The sequence below is a fragment of the Suncus etruscus genome, chromosome 8 (genome assembly GCF_024139225.1).
Source record: "Suncus etruscus isolate mSunEtr1 chromosome 8, mSunEtr1.pri.cur, whole genome shotgun sequence".
Classification (NCBI taxonomy): Eukaryota; Metazoa; Chordata; class Mammalia; order Eulipotyphla; family Soricidae; genus Suncus; species Suncus etruscus.
In genome coordinates, this window is record NC_064855.1 from 35,604,886 (window position 1) to 35,625,367 (window position 20,482).

The 20,482-nt window shown below is 38.6% G+C and overlaps 3 gene segments (V, D, J or C); all 3 read right to left on the minus strand.

The window, feature by feature from the left end:
* Positions 1–307: 307 nt before the first annotated feature.
* On the minus strand, positions 308–748 carry LOC126015727 (immunoglobulin heavy variable 1-2-like). The segment is given in 2 exon segments: positions 308–624; positions 703–748. Coding segments are annotated over 2 exon segments (363 nt in total).
* A 3,673-nt stretch (positions 749–4,421) lies between these two features.
* LOC126015720 (immunoglobulin heavy variable 1-3-like) lies at positions 4,422–4,878 on the minus strand. The segment is given in 2 exon segments: positions 4,422–4,738; positions 4,817–4,878. Coding segments are annotated over 2 exon segments (363 nt in total).
* A 14,778-nt stretch (positions 4,879–19,656) lies between these two features.
* LOC126015732 (immunoglobulin heavy variable 1-46-like) lies at positions 19,657–20,096 on the minus strand. The segment is given in 2 exon segments: positions 19,657–19,973; positions 20,051–20,096. Coding segments are annotated over 2 exon segments (363 nt in total).
* Positions 20,097–20,482: the final 386 nt, after the last annotated feature.

A 20,482-nucleotide genomic window follows, 5' to 3' on the forward strand; every position in this document is an offset into this window, starting at 1 on the left:
GTAAAACACTTCCTTGAACATTGCCAGCACAGGATCAATCCCCAGAACCTATATAGATTCCCAAGTCAGATAGGAGTTATAACTGAGTGAAGAGTCGGGAGTAAATCTGAGATCACCTGGTGTGGCCTAATAAAAAACAAAAATAAATAAATGAAAGTTCATTAAAATCCTTCAGCTAGAGAAACCCTGCCGATGTTCAGACCCTGACTCTGCTGGAGGAAGTCAGCAGTATTAGCTTCCCCGTCATCTCTTCGCACAGAACAGCTGCATCTCCCTTGGGTTTCTGTCATGCTCAGGATATGAATTGTCACATTGTGTCTCTCGCACAGTAGTAAGTGGCAGTGTCCTCAGACCTCAGATTGCTCAGTTCCATGTGGGCTGTGCTGGTGGACTTGTCTGCGGTGAGGGTGACTTTTCCCTGGAACTTTGGTGCATAGATTGTACCACCACTGTTGGTGTTTACAAATCCTATCCACTCAAGCCCTTGTCCAGGACGCTGCTGCACCCAGTGTATCCAGTAACTTGTGAAGCTGTATCCAGATGCCTTGCAGGAGATCTTCACTGATGTCCCAGGTTTCCTCACCTCAGCCCCAGACTGTACCAGCTGCGCCTGGGAGTGCACACCTGTGGACAGAGACAGGAGTCAAAGGACTTCCTTGACTGGGCTTAGTTCCCTTCTTAGTTCAGGGACTGTGCACTTACCTGTGGCCACTGAGAGCAGGAAGAGGATTTTCCATGTCCAGTTCATGCTTGAGGGCCACTTGAGTGAAGAGACCGGTACACTTGTGATGTCCTCAGATACAAATGTTTCCATATTTTATTAAGTAGACTTCAGCTTGTTTGCATATTCATGAGGGAGAAAAATTTATAAATGGAGTTCATCAACACAACAAGAACCACATAGAACGCTCATGAATAACTCTCAAGTGCTTAGAACTCAATTGTCAAATTTCATGAGCCCATACATTGTTCTTGGACTCTGGTAGAAAATCTCACACTGGAAGACTAGGTTGACAAGACATGCTACTCTCAGAGAATGCTCTGACAGGGTCTGATGTCACAGGCCATGATATGAAGTTTTACATCAGGAATTTGATATCAGAAGTTTGATGTAAGGGCTTGAGTGAGAGTACAGCAAAAGTTCATTTGCCTTGCATGCAGCCAAAAAGGGAAGAACCTAGGTTTGACCCCCTGGATCCCACGTGGTCCCTTGAGCCTCCCAGAAATGATTTCCGAGTGCAGTCAGGACTAACTTTTAAGCAACCCCGGGTATGTCTCGAACACAAAAATAATACAATAAAATTTAAAAGTTTCATGTGAAACTTGTTGAATTAAATATCTACATGTTTTCGATGATTCCAATGAATCTGTCAAAATTGTCATAATTTTCCTTTCTTTTGAGATTACCAGAAATTCTAGAAACAATATCTTAATGATTTTCATTACCTATTTTGTTGAGTAAACTCACTAGTAGAATAAAATATTGGCAAACTACTTAGCAGACCAACAAAGAAGTCCTCTCCTGGGTGCTTTTATCAGACATTATTCTTTGTAAACAGGAAACCCCAGAACTTACTCAAACCTCCCAGGTGTCTGAACTTGTATGAGTGGGGTAGATGGGTTCTCAGTGCCCCCTACTGACCAGATCTGACCTGCAGTGAGAATCCTGTTTAGATTTCCAGAGCTGCCATCCAAAGCTCCTTAGCAATGACCTGCTGTGAGTCTGAGCCCTGAGAAGCATAATGACCTAAATTCAGAATGTTGCTTCACACCCGCACTTCCCGTGAATTATACCTAAAGTGACTTTTGGTATTCGCCTGTTTTCACTTGGCCTAGTCCCTGCTTTTGGAGGTGGGCTTTGTTGTCCCAATTAAGTTTGCCAAAAAAGCCCAGGAAGCTGATATCTTGGATCACCATTTCACCTGTTGAAGCAACTGGATTCTGACTGAACAGCTTTTTGTGTGGATTCCTGGTCTGCTATTCGTTCCCAATTGTGTGTGGATTATTTCCTGCGTTGGAAGAGCTGCCGCACTTGCCTTTCTTGGCCTACCAAGACTGGAAAGTGGGAATCTCTCTCCCTTACTGGGGTATGTGGAACACTCATCATATGACTTCACAAGTGACATTTTTCTGAAAGTGTCAAATTACGGTCCTGAATACATACATCTCTCACCAAATGGGACCATGGATATTCCACTACTTCCTTATGCAGCCTGTAATCCAACACAGAATTCTGCTCTTCATCTTCACTACTAGGGAATATCTGTTTTATAATCATTTTCACTACTAGGTAATAATCACTTTTGTAGTTGATACTCAATGACATGTTATCATGTAATAAGGCCTTTCCCTGTGTTGTTTCTAAAACTCTTCTTATTACACTTGAGTGAAATCTTACATCGTGGAATTTTTCAGACTCATTTGCCTAACATGACATGATAATCTAAAAATATTAAAAATATAATACAGTGAGTAGGCTGATTAAAAGCACACAGTCAAGGTAACTTCAAATCTTGGCACCTAAGATGGTTACACTGAGCCCCAACAGGATATATCCAGGAGAGCATACTTCCCGGAGCATATGCAAAGGAGAAAGCCATGAGCAGTACCAAGTTGTAGCAAAACAAACAAAACAAACTCGTTATCCAATGAAAATTTCTATTTTGCCATGAACTACATGATATAATTTTTTCTTCTATGCTTGGAATTTTGAATCAGGTTTATGTGCTAGAACATTTCCATGCCGTCCGCTTCATACCTTCAATATTATTTAAATCAAAAATATAGTTGTATATGATTGTTCTAATTTTATTAATGTACAGCTATTGGCAATGCTTGTGGAGTCTTTGAAACATAAAGTATGCTATAGACACACATCCCACTTTGAATTTCAACTTCTCTTGATCAAAGACACAAAGATCCCATGATGTCCTCCTCTACAATGCTGAGCACTGGAACATGAGGACAGTTCTATTGTATGATAGGCATGCTCAGAGGAGACTGACTTTTTGAAGTGACCCATCTGGTACTCAGCACAAAAGAGAAGGCTAAACCAAAGAGGCCTTGACTTGTATTCCATTACTCGCTGCACACTAATATCCCATAGTCATTTCTGTGTGTTGTTACATTGCCTTTAGGGGAAATTAAATTCAAAACTGATCTTACTTTATTTACTTTTATGTAATACAAGGTAAATTTTGAAAACTGTGTAATATTTGTAGGCTTTCTTTCTAACTTTTTCATGTTGGGACCACATCCAGAAGTCGTCAAGGGTTACTCCTATTTCTTTGCTCATAAATCACTCCTGGAAGGCTTAGGCGACGATATGGATTTCAGGGATGGAACGTGGATCCATCCCGGAATGGCTCCATGCAAGACAAAAGCACTACCGCTGTGTCAGGATAATGCTTCAGGTTAATAAATTTTTCTTTCTTCTATTCATATTTTATTATATGTTACATTTTTTCTATTTTCTCTCTCATTTTTTTATTTGTTTGGTTTTAGGCCACATCTTGCGGTGTCAGGGGTTACTCCTGGCTGTCTGCTCAGAAATACCTCCTGGCAGGCACAGGGGACCATATGGGACACCGGGATTCCAACCAACCACTTTTGGTCCTGGATCGGCTGCTTGCAAGGCAAACGTCACTGTGCTAACTCTCCGGGCCCTATTTTCTTTATTTTTAATAACTTCACATTCTGTCATCCTGAAACAAATGTATTATGATCAGTTATGACAACTATATGATATATTTTCTTTAAATAAATAATCTAAAAAACAATATCCTTATTTAAACACTATGATTACATACATGTTGCCATTCGGTTTCAGTTATAAAAAAAAAAGAATATCCCTTCTTCACCAGTGCAACCTTCCCACCACAAATGCCACCATCTCTCCTCTAAAGAAATATCTACAGGACAATAAAAATAGCACATGCTTATGAGTGGTTATTTTGCTAAAATATAGGAAGTTCCAGTGCACAGTACAAGAAAGTATGAAAGAAAACATGTGATCTAGGTAAAGGCTATAGTAATCTTGGCTATTGCTGAAATATTGAGAGATATACTATCATTTTTCATCGAAAAGAGGATGACCATATTTCAGAGTATGGGTAAAACACTTGCCTTGAACATTGCCAGCACAGGATCAATCCCCAGAACCTATATAGATTCCCAATTCAGCTAGGAGTTATACCTGAGTAAAGAGTCAGGAGTAAATCTGAGATCACCTGGTGTGGCCTAATAAAAAACAAAAATAAATAAATGAAAGTTCATTAAAATCCTTCAGCTAGAGAATCCCTGCCTATGTCTCAGACCCTGACTCTGCAGGAGGAAGTCAGCAGTATTAGCTTCCCCGTCATCTCCTCGCCCAGAACAGCTGCATCTCCCTTGGGTTTCTGACATGCTCAGGATATGAATTGTCACATTGTGTGTCTCGTACAGTAGTAAGTGGCAGTGTCCTCAGACTTCAGATTGCTCAGTTCCATGTGGGCTGTGCTGGTGGACTTGTCTGCAGTGAGGGTGACTCTGCCCTGGAACTTCGGTGCATAGCTTGTACCACCACTGTTGGTGTTTACATATCCTATCCACTCAAGCCCTTGTCCAGGACACTGCTGCACCCAGTGCATCGCATAACTGGTGAAAGTGTATCCAGATGCCTTGCAGGAAATTTTCACTGATGTCCCAGGTTTCCTCACCTCGGCCCCAGACTGTACCAGCTGCACCTGGGAGTGCACACCTGTGGACAGAAACAGGAGTCAAAGGACTTTCCTGATTGGACCTAGTTCTCATCTCAGTCCAGGGACTGTGCACTTACCTGTGGCCACTGAGAGCAGGAAGAGGATTTTCCATGTCCAGTTCATGCTGAGGGCCACTTGAGTGAAGAGACCAGTACACTTATGATGTCCTCAAATACAAATGTTTCCATACTTTATTAAGTAGACTTCAGCTTCTTTGCATATTCATGAGGGAGAAGAATTTATAAATGGAGTTCATCAACACAACAAGAACCACAAAGAACGCTCAGGAATAACACTCAAGTGCTTAGAACTCAATTGTCAAATTTCATGAGCCCATACATTGTTCTTGGACTCTGGTAGAAAATCTCAAACTGGAAGACTAGGTTGACAAGACATGTTACTCTCAGAGTAACAAGGTCTGATGTCAGAGGCTATCTGCCACCTCTGCACTTCCCTGTTCTTTTTTGGCAAGCTTCCTACTATGGATGAGTCCTCCAAGCCCTGAGAAGTATTGTCCTAGGGAATTATTATAGTAGCTAATATTTGTGGGCATTGATTAAAAGTGCAGTTAAATAGTAATCGAGTACATCAGGCACAGAAGATTTATTTCTTATTTGTTTTTTGCTTTTGTTTTTGGACAACAGTTGCATCTCCCACCAAATGGGACCATGGATATTCCACTACTTCCTTATGCAGCCTGTAATCCAACACAAAATTCTGCTCTTCATCTTCACTACTAGGGAATATCTGTTTTATAATCATTTTCCCTACTAGGTAATAATCACTTCTGTAGCCGATATTCAATGACATGTTATCATGTAATAAGGCCTTTCCCTGTGTTGTTTTTAAAACTCTTCTTATTACACTTGAGTGAAATCTTCAAGAATGGAATTTTTCAGACTCATTTGCCTAACATGACATGATAATCTAAACTTATTAAAAATATAATACAGTGAGTAGGCTGATTAAAAGCACACAGTCAAGGTAACTTCAAATCTTGGCACCTAAGATGGTTACACTGAGCCCCAACAGGATATATCCAGGAGAGCATACTCCCAGGAGCATATGCAAAGGAGAAAGCCATGAGCAGTACCAAGTTTGTAGCAAAACAAACAAAACAAACTCGTTATCCAATGAAAATTTCTATTTTGCCATGAACTACATGATATAATTTTTTCTTCTATGCTTGGAATTTTGAATCAGGTTCATGTGCTAGAACATTTCCATGCCGTCCGCTTCGTAACTTCAATATTAGTTAAATCAAAAATATAGTTGTATATGATTGTTCTAATTTTATTAATGTACAGCTATTGGCAATGCTTGTGGAGTGTTTGATACATAAAGTATGCTATAGACACACATCCCACTTTGAATTTCAACTTCTCTCAATCAAAGACACAAAGATCCCATGATGTCCTCCTCTACATATGCTGGTAACAAATTTATGAAGTGATATTTCTCTAGTTTATGATTTTATCCCTATGTATCTGTACTGTACATCAAAAAAACAAGTGACTATGTGAACATGGACACCTTGCAAAGTGTGATTTTTCTCCACCTCCATTGTTGTGGAAGGATCCAATCTCAAGAATACAGATTTAAAAGGGGGGGGTGTGGATCATACCACAGTCACTTAAAATTTGAGTGGAAATAAAATTAATCATCAGAATTAAAAACCAAACCCAAAGTCAATGACAACAGAATCAATACCCAATCTACAACAAGCTGTACACAAAAAGAACCAATTACCCTAACATTTCAGGGAGGAGGTATCAGATGCATGCTGGTAACAGCATGGAGGGAGGACAAAACTGGTGGTGGAAATAGCCCTGATTTATTGTCACTATGTACCTTAAAAATAATATGAAAGACTTGTAATTCACATTGGTCACAATAAAAATTACAAAAATGAGGGGGGTTGACTGGAATGTTGGCGCAAGTGGTAAGTGCTGGCCTACGACAGATTGACGTTCAATCCCCTGGTGTCTCAGATATTACGCCAGGCCAGGGGAGATTTCGTAGTGCATAACTATGAGTAACCGCTGAGCATCACCAGGTATAGTCCAAAAACAAAAAATATCTATAAAAAATGAAAAGAATATGGATAAAAATCCATAAGAAGTCATTTCAATTTATTCAGAAACTCCCTGGCAGATTGGATCTAGCAATGCTTTCAGCAGCCTAAGAAATCCAGCACTCCAAACCCCTAAAGGCAAAGTTCAGTGCAGAAGCTAAAGAAGATATCTACTATAGGGGATATGGAGAGAAATTCTGGCAAGTACCCAAGTCTACCTAAATGCCTAACCCTTATACATGTGGACCTAAAATCAACATTTAATAGTTTAGCAATGGAAATCAAGGAGTCACTAACTTGAGAAATAAAAAATATAGAGAGAGGGGCCCGCGAGATGGCGCCAGAGGTAAGGTGTCTGCCTTGCAAGCACTAGCCAAGGATCAGGACCATGGTTCGATCCCCCACCGTCCCATATGGTCCCCCCAAGCCAGGGGCAATTTCTGAGCACTTAGCCAGGAGTAACCCCTGAGCATCAAACGGGTGTGGCCCGAAAAACAAAAAAAAATCTATAGATGAGCTATTCAACCAGCTCAAAGAAGAACTCTTTCAGAAGATGAAATAATCTATACAAATGGAACTGAAGGAACTAAAAAGCATATTAGCAAGCCATAATAGTAGAATTACACAGGTGGAAAATCACAGAGACCAACTTGAAGACATGACAAGCCAGCCGGGATAAAGAAGTCAAAAAATAAGGAGAGGCAGAAAACTGGCAGAAAATGTAAGGTACTTAATGAACAGAGAGAAGAGAAATAATCTCTATATTATAAGAATTCCCAAAGGGGAAGAAAATGGTAAAGAGGAAGAACAAATAGTGAGGGAAATAATATAGCATTTTCCCACCTGTGGGAAATCCAAGAGGCAAAAAGAGTGCCAAACAAAATAGATCGTAACAGAAAAACACCAATACATTTAATAATTCAAATGGCAAAAAAAAAAAAAAGGGAGAGAGAGAGATTAACTCTTTAAAGCAGAAGGGAGAAAAAAAAACCTCAATTTTTTTTTCCTATATAGGAAACAACATAAAAATGAAACCAGATCATCCATTTGAAACAATCCAGGCAAGAAAAGAGTGTAATGGCATATTTAAACTACTGAATGAAAGAAACTTTGAACCTAGAATCCACTACCCAGAGAAACTCTCATTTATATGAGAGGGTAGATTAAAACATTCTCAGACAAAAAAGAAGTCACAATATTTGTGCTAACCAAACCAACCCTAAGTGAGCTACTCAAAGAGCAATTACACAAACCAAATAACTAATTGTAAAAGCACAACCTTACACAATATAATGCACAATAGCCCTTTCTGTCGATAGTTTCCTTAATGTCAATGGATTAAACTCTCTAATCAAGAATAGATTTGGCTCTTTGGTTAAACAGGTGTGCAATCACCTAATCTTTATAGATAACTATGATATTGTTCTAATGCTTTCATCCACAGAAAACCCTGCAAAATGTGTTTGGAAGCTATGAACTCCCACTAACGTGCTCACTATAAGTAGTTTTAATGTCTTAATTTTACTATATTTCTAACTCCTTGATCTTTTTGTCCACAGTGATACATGGAGATATAGGTTGGTCACCCAAGTTCCAAATCGTAGTGCTATACAGATTAGACTCAAAGGACAGGGCTCATTAGAATAATATCATGACAAAAATTCTAATCTATTTTATACTTTATTAACCTGTTAATATCATCTAATGTTTATGTCCACAGATACCAATGGAATATGCAACAGAATGCCATGAACTCCTATTACAGATATCATTCATTGAATGTTATTGTAATTTGTCCATTTTCAATTGTAGGTAGTTTACCATTATACCGTAATGCTTGTAATTTTAGATTACTTTTCTGAAAGAAAACTGGATGCTCAAGATGAGCTACACAGGGGCCGGGCGGTGGCGCTGGAAGTAAGTGCCTGCCTTGCCTGTGCTAGCCTAGGACGGACCTCGGTTCGATCCCCCAGCATCCCATATGGTCCCCCAAGAAGCCAGGAGCAACTTCTGAGTGCATAGCCAGGAGTAACCCCTGAGTGTCACAGGGTGTGGCCCAAAAACCAAAAAAAAAAAAGATGAGCTACACAATATTTCATGCTATAGATTCCTCTTATAGTACTCATCACCATACCACTTAGTTTTATAGACTTGAAAATTGATTGTTTTTAAGAATGCTCTGTACACAATCTAACCCATGAAGCCTTTCTTCAATAAGGTTTACAATCACCAATCAGGATTGGCCTAGAAAATAAAAAACCTTTACATCTGATTTTCCGCCTATATATTTTGTTAGCATTCAGTCCCATTTCACTGGGTCAGCCTTTTAACTATAGCCCAGGGATCAACCTCAGTGTCTGTTTCTGTGTGCACATGAGTGTATGTGTTGGCCATCTCAATGTCTGTCCAACATCCGTCTGTAATATATATAATGTCTATAGTATATATTGTCCTTCCCCTGCCATATATAACCCCTCCTTCCCCCTCTTTGCTTACCACCTTAAAATTCTTTTCTAGCCTTTCATTTTCTCACCCCCTCCATCTGCTATTTCCCTCTATATAACCATATGTACTCTCAGTTCTTAACACTTCATGAAGCAGAACAGTCCCCCCACTCCAACCAGCTGCCAACCAGCTCCAAAAGAGAAAACATAGATTCTCAGCCTAAAAAGAAGGTGATACTCTACTGCTACTGTTTTGCTCTCCGAGTCCCCTTTTCTCCCACCTCCCTTCACTGTAGACTTTTCCTTACTACTAGAGTCTGATTCTGAGGAGCCCCCAGCTGGAAGAAATTTCCTGACATACGACTGCTGGGAGCTACATTTTAGACTCCATGAAACAAAAATCACAGATTTTCAAGCACAGATTGAAGCTGTGCTCTGGTTTTACTGCCCCCAGGCTATTTCAAACGGCTTAAATGGTACATGTATATCTCCTTTGCATATTTCTTTAAATGTATTTTCTTAATAGCTTTAATGTTTATTGAATATCTATGTAGTGTCAATTCTCCCTATTTTGGGGGATCTGTTTAGTAAGGATTTCTAGTTGGTAAGTTTCTCTAGTGTTTAGAGCTCATGTTAAAAACAGGTACTGGGGATTGTTGGGATGGTTACGTCTGCCCCCCATATGCACCAGTAATACTTTCTGGGATCTACCTTTTTGCATAGGCCCATTAAATTGGGAAAATCTTACATGTGCAAACAAGTTCTTAACTAATAGAGATAGGAACACATGAATTTTATACTGCAGTGGGACCTTACAGCCTGAACACTTGCCATAGTAATGGGCTTAGACTTCAGAAGACTGGACATTGACCATTCACCCCTGAACAATGGATAACATCTATGGAAACAATCACGGTTTTCTACACCATCAGCAGGAATCGAACTTCTTTCAGGGAAGGACCTACTGCTACCCTGACATCGACTTACTCCAACGAGGGTTCTTATGAGAACCTGACGACTTACTAACAGCAACAACCTTCTTACAGGAAAGGGTTTTCTGCATTGCCACCTAATGGTGAGATGAAACCAGAAGATACTTCAAGTTATTCTATTTTTGACATGGTTACTGTAACAAAACCAGGATATCTAGCTACAGAATCCTGACAACAACAACTGTGATTGTGAAAAGCTTTTACTGGGACCTCTGAGAAAGACCTTGGGGTTGGACAATCTGCTATGCATGGAGCCTGGATTTGGTCTTTTGCCAGAATACTTCATGGGTAAAATCTTCCTATTTTTAGGACAAAGATTTTTTTTTCTTTCTATTTCTCCCATATTTAGCTGTGCCTATGCAAACAACTGCCCACAAACACCAGTTTATTGTCTTTTTTAAATCTCTTATCTTAAAAAAGAGCTTACTAACCCTTCTGCTATTGTGTTAATGAGTTAATGAGTTGTGTTAATATGTTAACTTTATTGGAGGTATAATAATTTTAAGCTGTTCTTTTACTCACCTTCAATCCCATACTCAGTGACTCCTCTTCTCCATGAATTACATCTTCAACAGCAGCAAGAAGAATCCAGACAACCATAGGCTTCAAATTGAGTGGGCCAAATTTTGTCCTGATCATTGAGTAGACACAGCTGAGTAACCCAGGGAATATTTATGTAATTCGTTGTGACTTCTTCTTCTAGACTCTTCTTTTTTGTGAAGCAATGGGCATTAATAAGGGTCATTGCATTAGTTGAAATATTATGATTTGTTTATATTCTGAAATTTTAAGTAAAATTTCAAATTCTGAAATTTGGGAGAGCACTAATAGGAAATATTTCTTTCTGATTAAGATACAAAATAAATTCTTTAGCTAAATGACCATTAGATACACAGCTACCAAGTTGTTCATGATTGAGTTTCAGTCATACAATGTCAACATCCATGTATTTACCAATACACATTTCCTGCCAACCAAGTTCTGAGTTCCTCCCATCTGCCCCTATGGCAAAAAATTTGTGTTCTCCTCCTATTTTTTTTTCAATTTATTTTATTAACATATTTATTTAAACACCTTTATTACAATTATGATTGTACTTGGGTATCAATCATGTAAAGAGCACCCCCCTTCACCAATGCAACATTCCAACATCAATGTCCCAAATATTGCTCCTCCCAACCCCACTCCCACCTGTATTCTTGACAGGCTTTCCACTTTCGTTCACATTCTTATCATACTTCTCAGTGTAATTATTTCTATAACTGCACTCACCAAACTTTGTGGTGAGCTTCATGTCATGAGCTGGACCTTTGTCTCTGAAAATTATTGCAAAAATGTCTTTTATTTTTCTTAAAGCCCATAGATGGATGAAACTATTCCGTATCTATCTCTTTCCCTCTGGATTATTTCACTCAGCATAATAGATTTCATGGATATCCATGTATAGGAAAATTTCATGACTTTACCTCTCATGGCGGCTGCATAATATTCCATTGTGTATATGTACCACAGTTCTTTAGCCATTCATCTGTTGAATGGCATCTTGGTTGTTTCTAGAGTCTGGCTATTGTAAATACCACTGCAATGAATATAGGTGTGAAGAAGGGATTTTTATTGTATTTTTGTGTTCTTAGGGTATATTACTAGGAGTGGTATAGCTGAATCGAATGGTAGCTCAATTTCTAGGAATTGGAGGAATCTCCATATGGCTTTCCATAAAGGTTGGACTAGAAAGCATTCCCACCAGCAGCAAATAAGAGTTCCTTTCTCTCCACATCCCCGTTAACACTGCCTGTTCTTATTCTTTGTGATGTGCACCAATCTCTGTGGTGTGAGATGGCACCTCATAGTTGTTTTGATTTGCATCACCCTGATGAATAGAGATATTGAACATTTTTTCACGTGCCTTTTGGTCGTTTGTATTTCTTCTTTATCAAAGTGTCTTTTCATATATTCTGCCCAATTCTTGATCGGATTAGATGTTTTTTTTTGTAAAGTTCTGTCAGTGCCTTGTATATTTTGGATATTAGCCCCTTATCTGATGGGTATTGAGTGAGTAGTTTCTCCCACTCAGTCGGTGGCTCTTGTATCCTGGGCACTATTTCCATTGAGGTACAGAAGCTTCTCTGCTTAATATATTACCATCTGTTTATCTCTGCTTCCACTTCTTTGGAGAATGCTGTTTCCTCCTTTAAGATGCCTTTAGTCTCAATGTCATGGAGTGTTTTACCTGCATGATGTTCTATATATCTTGTTCCAAGTCTTATATCGAGATCTTTAATCTACTTGGATTTTACCTTCATACATGGTGTTAGCTGGGGGTCTGAGTTTGCTTTTATGCAAGTGGCTAACCAGTTGTGCCAACACCACCTGTTGAAGAGGCTTTCCTTGCTCCATTTAGGATTTCTTGCTACTTTGTCAAAAATTAGGTGACTGTATGTGTGGGGAGCATTTTCTGAGTATTCAAGCCTATTCCACTGATCTGAGGGGTCTGTCTTTATTTCATGTCATGCTGTTTTGATAACTATTGCTCTGTAATACAGTTTAAAGTTGGGGAAAGTAATGTCTCCCATATTTCTTTTCCCAAGGAGTGCTTTAGCTATTCAAGGGTGTTTATTGTTCCAAATAAATTTCAGAAGTCTTTGATCTATTTCTTTGAAGAATGTCATGAGTATCTTTAGAAGAATCACATTAAATCTGTACAATGCTTTGGGGCGTATTGTCATTTTAATTATGTTAATTCTGCCAATTCATGAGCAGGGTATGTGTTTCCATTTCTAGCCCTTTCTCTTCCTTATTTCCTTTTAATCTCTGTGGTTTACATTATTGTTATGAAGAAATACCTTCCAGAACCCAGTTCAGTGGGATCAATGTAGCACCTTTCAGCATCCAGTTCAGTGGAATCAATTTCAACTATCACCCTCATAATAACATCTTATCTGCCACCTCTGCTCTTCCCTGATTTTTTTTGCAAGCTTCCTACTATGGATAAGTCCTCCTAGCCCTGATAAGTATTGTCCTTGGGAATTATTATAGGAGCTAATATTTGTGGGCATTGATTAAAAGTGCAGTTAAATAGTAATCGAGTACATCAGGCACAGAAGATTTATTTCTTAGTTGTTTTTTGCTTTTCTTTTTGGACAACAGTTGTCAGCACTTATGATTTACTCCTGGTTTTACACTCAAAAATACATCAGTCTCGTGGGACCATATGGAATGCCAGGTTCAAACCCAGATTGGCAAGGCATTGCCGTACTACTGTGCTATTGCTCTGGTCCATTAGATTTATTTCCAAGAATACAACTTTGATATGTTTTTGATGGATTATGCCCTTGTACAGGGGCTAAACCCATATGAGTGACATGAAAGGAAGCCTGCCACCGATTTGCTGCAATTCCAATATTTGAACAGTTAATACAAGGTTTATCATCTGTGTTTAGTAGCAATAAAAACACATATAAAGTATGTTATATATAAGTGGTATATTATAGACACTACACATGATCTTTACTTTAAAATTATTTTTTCCTAGGAAAGATATTTTATATTTAAATTTTAATTGAATTACAATGAGATAATTATGTGTTGGTGATTTTCAGTCATATAGTGTTCAAACATACATCCATTCATCAGTAAACATTTCTCATTTTATGTTCCATACAATGAAATATCTCAGTTTCCTTCATCTCATCCCAAATTTCTCCCACACCAGACTACATCTAGGGTACAAATGTTTCTGTTATCTCTCTCTCTCTCTCTTGATCTCTCCCAATTTCTTTTGATCTCTATCTCTTACTTGTCCTCATATTATTTTAGCACTTTACTTTTAAAATTGTTTCTGATCATGGAACTAATTACTTCAGAGTGAAGCCACTGAATCAGATTCCAATGTTCCATCTTATCAAAGGGAACAATTAACGTAATTGTCTGAAAGACAATCACTTTTATTAGGCAGAAACTTTCCAAAGTTCATATTGATCCAGGCTGGTGCCACCACACTTGTGTACATTCTATATTATGTTCCAACTTCTGTGCCTGAATCTGGGTAATTAACTGAGCATGGGTCATATCTCCTCTGTGTCTCACAGACCAAAGACACTGACCAATTCCTAAACACGTAGACTGGAAATGTGGCCATGACCACTTTGAAAAAAGTCACATCTTCTCCAACTCCATTGTCTAGTGGTAGGAATTAAGAATATGGGGATGTATATATTCATATGAGATCATGTTACACAGAAAATCTGGGAGTTTATCTTATCAATACATGGATATCATATCTGAGAAAATGCTTTCTTACTAATATACATATTTTTAAATGCATAGATTCACACTTGAATTTAAATATGTGTAAATATTGATGATCACAAGGGTGTCACTAAGCATAGATTTTAGAACTAATAATACAGAAAGACCTAATTTAAGACAAGACTAACCAAAAAAACACACCAAATTTCGATATAAAGATGGCATTAAATCTCAGGACAATTCTTTTTCTCAATGTCAATGGATTAAATGCACCAGTTAAGAGACAAAGAGTGGCTAAATGGATCAAAAAACTCAATCCAACCTTCTGCCGCCTACATGAAACGCACCGGAATAGTCAGAACATACATAGACTCAAAAGGCTGGAGTAAAATTATCCAAGCAAACAATACCCACAAAAAAGCTGGAGTGCCCATACTAATATCAGATAATGCAAACGTTATACTCAGGAACGTTGTAAGGGACAAAGATGGATATTTTATATTAATCAAGATATATGTAGAACAGGAAGAAATAACCCTCCTAAACACATATGCACCGAATGAGGGGCCAGCAAAATATTTAATACAATTGTTGACAAATCTTAAAAATAATATCAATAACAGCACAATAATTGTGGGGACCTCAACACAGCTTTGTCAACACTGGATAGGTCAACCAGACTGAAACCCAACAAGAATATACTAGACCTGAGGAGAGAAATGGAAGAAAGAGGCCCAGAAACCTGGATACACATTCTTCTCCAATGTACATGGGACATTCCCCAGGATAGACTACGTGCTGGCACATAAAACATACCTCCATAATATCAAGAAAATAGAAATTTTGCAGCTACCTTCGCTGACCACAAGGCTCTGAAATTATTTGTGAATTCCAAAGGGACACAGAAGTAAAATTTTAACAACTGGAAGTTAAACAGCCTCATACTGAATAACCAGTGGGTCTGAGTTGAAATCAAGGAGGAAATCAAAAGGTTCCTGGAAACAAATGACAATAAAGACACAAACTATCAGAACATATGTGACTCAGCAAAAGCAGTACTGAGAGGAAAATTTATAGCTTTCCAAGCTAACATCAGGAAGGAAGAAGGGGCTTACCTGAGTAGCTTAATGAAACAGCTAATAGAACTAGAAAGTGATCAACTAAAGGACCCAAAAATAGGGAGACAGAAAGAAATAACAAAACTGAGAGCAGAAATCAACGAAGTGGAAACCCAAAAAACAATCCGAAAGATCAACGAAAGCAGAAGTTGGTTCTTTGAAAAAATGAACAAGATTGATAGACCACTGGCAAAACTAACAAAGCGAGAGAGAGAAACTTGATAACTCGTATTAGGAATGAAAAAGGAGATATCACCACTGATATGACAGAGATTCAAAGGGTAATCAGAAACTACTTTGAGAAACTCTATGCCACTAAAAGTGAGAACCTGGAAGAAATGGATAAATTCTTGGACTCATAATCTTCCACGGTTGAAGGAAGAGGATGTAGCATATCTAAACACCCCCATCACTATTGATGAAATTAAAACGGTAATCAAATGTCTGCCCAAAAACAAAAGCCCAGGCCCAGATGGATTCACTAATGAATCCTTTCAAACTTTCCAAGAGGAACTACTACCAATCCTGGCAAGACTCTTTCATGAAATTGAACAAAAGGAAACACTTCCAAATAGCTTATATGAAGCCAACATCACCTTGATACCTAAACCAGACAGAGATGCTACAAAAAAAGAAAATTATAGACAATATCACTGATGAATACAGACGCAAAGATCCTCAACAAAATCCTGGCAAATAGGATTCAATGCCTCATTAAGAAGATCATCCACTATGATCAAGTAGGTTTCATCCCAGGAATGTAAGAATGGTTTAACATCCGTAAATCTATCAACATAATACACAACATCAACAACAAGAAAAATGAAAACCACATGATCATATCAATAGAAGCGAAGAAAACATTTGATAAGGTTCAACACCAATACTTGATCAAAACGCTCAGCAAGATGGGAATGGAAGGAACCTTTCTCAATATAGTTAAGGCCATCTACTACAAGCCAGTGGCAACCATGATCCTCAATGGAGAAAAACTAAAAGCCTTCCCTCTACATTCTGGCACAAGACAAGGCTGTCCTCTCTCACCACTCCTATTCAATATAGCACTGGAAGTACTCGTTATAGCAATTAGGCAAGAAAAAGATATCAAGGGAATCCAGATAGGAAAGAAAGGAGTCAAGCTTTCACTGTTTGCAGATGGCATGATACTCTACTTAGAAAACCTTAAAGTCTCAACCAAAAAGCTTCTAGAAACAATAAACAAATATAGCAAGGTGGCAGGCTACAAAATTAACACACAAAAATCAATGGCCTTTCTATACACCAATAGTAGTAAGGAAGAAATGGACATTAAGAAAACAACCCCATTCACAATAGTGCCACACAAACTCAATATCTTGGAATCAACTTGACTAAAAATGTGAAGGACCTATACAAAGGAAACTATAAAACTCCGCTCCAAGAAATAAGAGAGGACACAAAGAAATGGAAATACATACCCTGCTCATAGATTGGATGGATTAGCATAATCAAAATAGTAATACTCCCCAAGGCATTATACAGATTTAATGCTATCCCTCTAAAGATACCCATGAAATTCTTCAAAGAAGTGGATCAGGCACTTTTGAAATTCGTTTGGAACAATAAACACCCTAGAATAGCTAAAGCAATCATTGAGAAAAAGAGTATGGGAGGAATTACTTTCCCCAACTTTAAACTTTACTACAAAGAAATAGTTATCAAAACAGCATGGTATTGGAATAAGGACAAACCTTTAGATCAGTGGAATAGGCTTGAATACTCAGAAAAGTTCCCCAGACATACAATCACCTAATTTTCGATAAAGGAGCAGGAAATCCTAAATGAAGCAGGGAAAGCCTCTTCAACAAGTGGTGTTCGCACAAGTGGCTAGCCACTTGCAAAAAATTGAACTTAGACCCCAGCTAACATCATGTACGAAGGTAAAATCCAAATGGATTAAAGACCTCGATATCTGACCCAAAACCATAAGATATATAGAACAACACATAGGCAAAACACTCCAGGACATTGAGACTACAGGCATATTCAAGGAGGAAACAGCACTCTCCAAGCATGTGAAAGCAGAGATTAACAGATTGGAATATATTAAACTGAGAAGCTTCTGCACCTCAAAGGAAATAGCGCCCAGGATACAAGAGCCACCCACTGAGTGGGAGAAACTATTCACCCAATACCCATCAGATAAGGGCTAATTTCCAAAATATACAAGGCACTAACAGAAATTTACAAAAAAAAAAAAAACCATCTAATCCCATCAAAAAATGGGAAGAAGAAATGGACAGACACTTTGACAAAGAAGAAATACAAATGGCCAAAGACACATGAAAAAATGTTCCACATCACTAATCATCAGGGAGATGCAAATCAAAACAACTATGAGGTACCACCTCACACCACAGAGAATGGCAAACATCACAAAGAATGAGAATAAACAGTGTTGGCAGGGATGTGCAGAGAAAGGAACTCTTCTTCTGGTGGGAATGCCGTCTAGTTCAACCTTTATGGAAAGCGATATGGAGATTCCTCCGAAAACAGGAAAACGAGCTCCCATACGATCCAGCTATACCACTCCTAGGAATATACCCTAGGAACACAAAAATACAATACAAAAACCCCTTCCTTACACCTATATTCATTGCAGCACTATTTACCATAGCAAGACTCTAGAAACAACCAAGATGCCCTTCAACACACGAGTGGCTAAAGAAACTGTGATACATATACAAAATGGAATATTATGAAGCTGTCAGGAGAGATGGTATAATGAAATTTTTCTATACATGGATGAACACGAAATCTATTATGCTGAGTGAAATAAGTCAGTGAGAGAGAGAGAGAGAGAGAGAGAGAGAGAGAGAGAAACGCAGAATGGTCTCACTCATCTATGGTTTTTAAGAAAAATGAAAGACTTTCTTGCAATAATAACTTTCAGACACAAGAGAAAAGAGCTGGAAGTTCCAGCTAACCTCAGCAAGCTCACCACAAAGAGTGAAGAGTTTAGTTAGAGAAATATCTACATTTTGAACTGTCCTAATAATGAAAAAGTATGAGGGAAATGGAAAGCCTGTCTAGAGTATGAGGAAGGGTCAGGTGGGGAGGAGGGAGATTTGGGACATTGGTTATGGGAATGTTGCACTGGTGATGGGTGGTGTTCTTTACATGACTGAACCCCAAACACAATCGTGTATGTAATCAAGGTGTTTAAATAAAATATTAAATAAATAAATAAATTTTTCTTTCCTTTATTCATATTTTATTATGTTTTATTTTTTCTATTTTCTCTATTTTTAATAACTTCACTTTCTGTCATACTGAAACAAACGTATTATGATCAGTTATGACAACAATGTGATACATTTTCTTTAAATAAATTAATCTAAAAAACAATATCCTTATTTAAACACTATGATTACATACATGTTTGCCATTCAGTTTCAGTTATAAAAAAAAAAGAATACCCCTCCTTCACCAGTGCAACCTTTCCACCACCAATGCCCCCATCTCTCCTCTAAAGAAATATCTACAGAACAATGAACCTGCAATAAAAAACAGCACATGCTTATGAGTGGTCACTTTGCTAAAATATAGGAAGTTCCAGTGCGCAGTACAAGAAAGTATGATTGAAAACATGTGATCTAGGTAAAGGCTATTGTTATCTTGGCTATTGATGAAATATTGAGAGATATACTATCGTTTTTCATCGAAAAGAGGATGAGCATATTTCAGAGTATGGGTAAAACACTTGCCTTGAACATTGCCAGCACAGGATCAATCCCCAGAACCTATATAGATTCCCAAGTCAGATAGGAGTTATACCTGAGTGAAGAGTCAGGAGTAAACCTGAGATCACTGGTGTGGCCTAATAACAAACAAAAATGAATAAATGAAAGTTCATTAAAATCCTTCAGCTAGAGAATCCCTGCCTATGTCTCAGACCCTGACTCTGCAGGAGGAAGTCAGCAGTATTAGCTTCCCCGTCATCTCCTCGCCCAGAACAGCTGCATCTCCCTTGGGTTACTGACATGCTCAGGATGTGGATTTTCACATTGTGTGTCTCGTACAGTAGTAAGTGGCAGTGTCCTCAGACCTCAGATTGCTCAGTTCCATGTGGGCTGTGCTGGTGGACTTGTCTGCGGTGAGGGAGACTCTGCCCCGGAAATTTGGTGCATAGCCTGTACCACCACTGCTGGGGCTTACATATCCTATCCACTCAAGCCCTTGTCCAGGACGCTGCTGCACCCAGTGCATCGCATAACTGGTGAAAGTGTATCCAGATGCCTTGCAGGAAATCTTCAATGATGTCCCAGGTTTCCTCACCTCGGCCCCAGACTGCACCAGCTGCCCCTGGGAGTAAACACCTGTGGACAGAGACAGGAGTCAAAGGACTTTCCTGATTGGACCTAGTTCTCATCTCAGTCCAGGGACTGTGCATTACCTGTGGCCACTGAGAGCAGGAAGACGATTTTCCATGTCCAGTTCATGCTGAGGGCCACTTGAGTGAAGAGACCAGTACACTTGTGATGTCCTCAGATACAAATGTTTCCATACTTTATTAAGTAGACTTCAGCTTATTTGCATATTCATGAGGGAGAAGAATTTATAAATGGAGTTCATCAACACAAGAATCACATAAAACGCTCAGGAATAACTCTCAAGTGCTTAGAACTCAATTGTCAAATTTCCTGAGCCCATACATTGTTCTTGGACTCTGGTAGAAAATCTCAAACTGGAAGACTAGGTTGACAAGACATGCTACTCTCAGAGAATGCTCTGACAAGGTCTGATGTCAGAGGCTATGATATGAAGTTTTACATCAGGAATTTGATGTCAGAAGTTTGATGTAAGGGCTTGAGTGAGAGAACAGCAA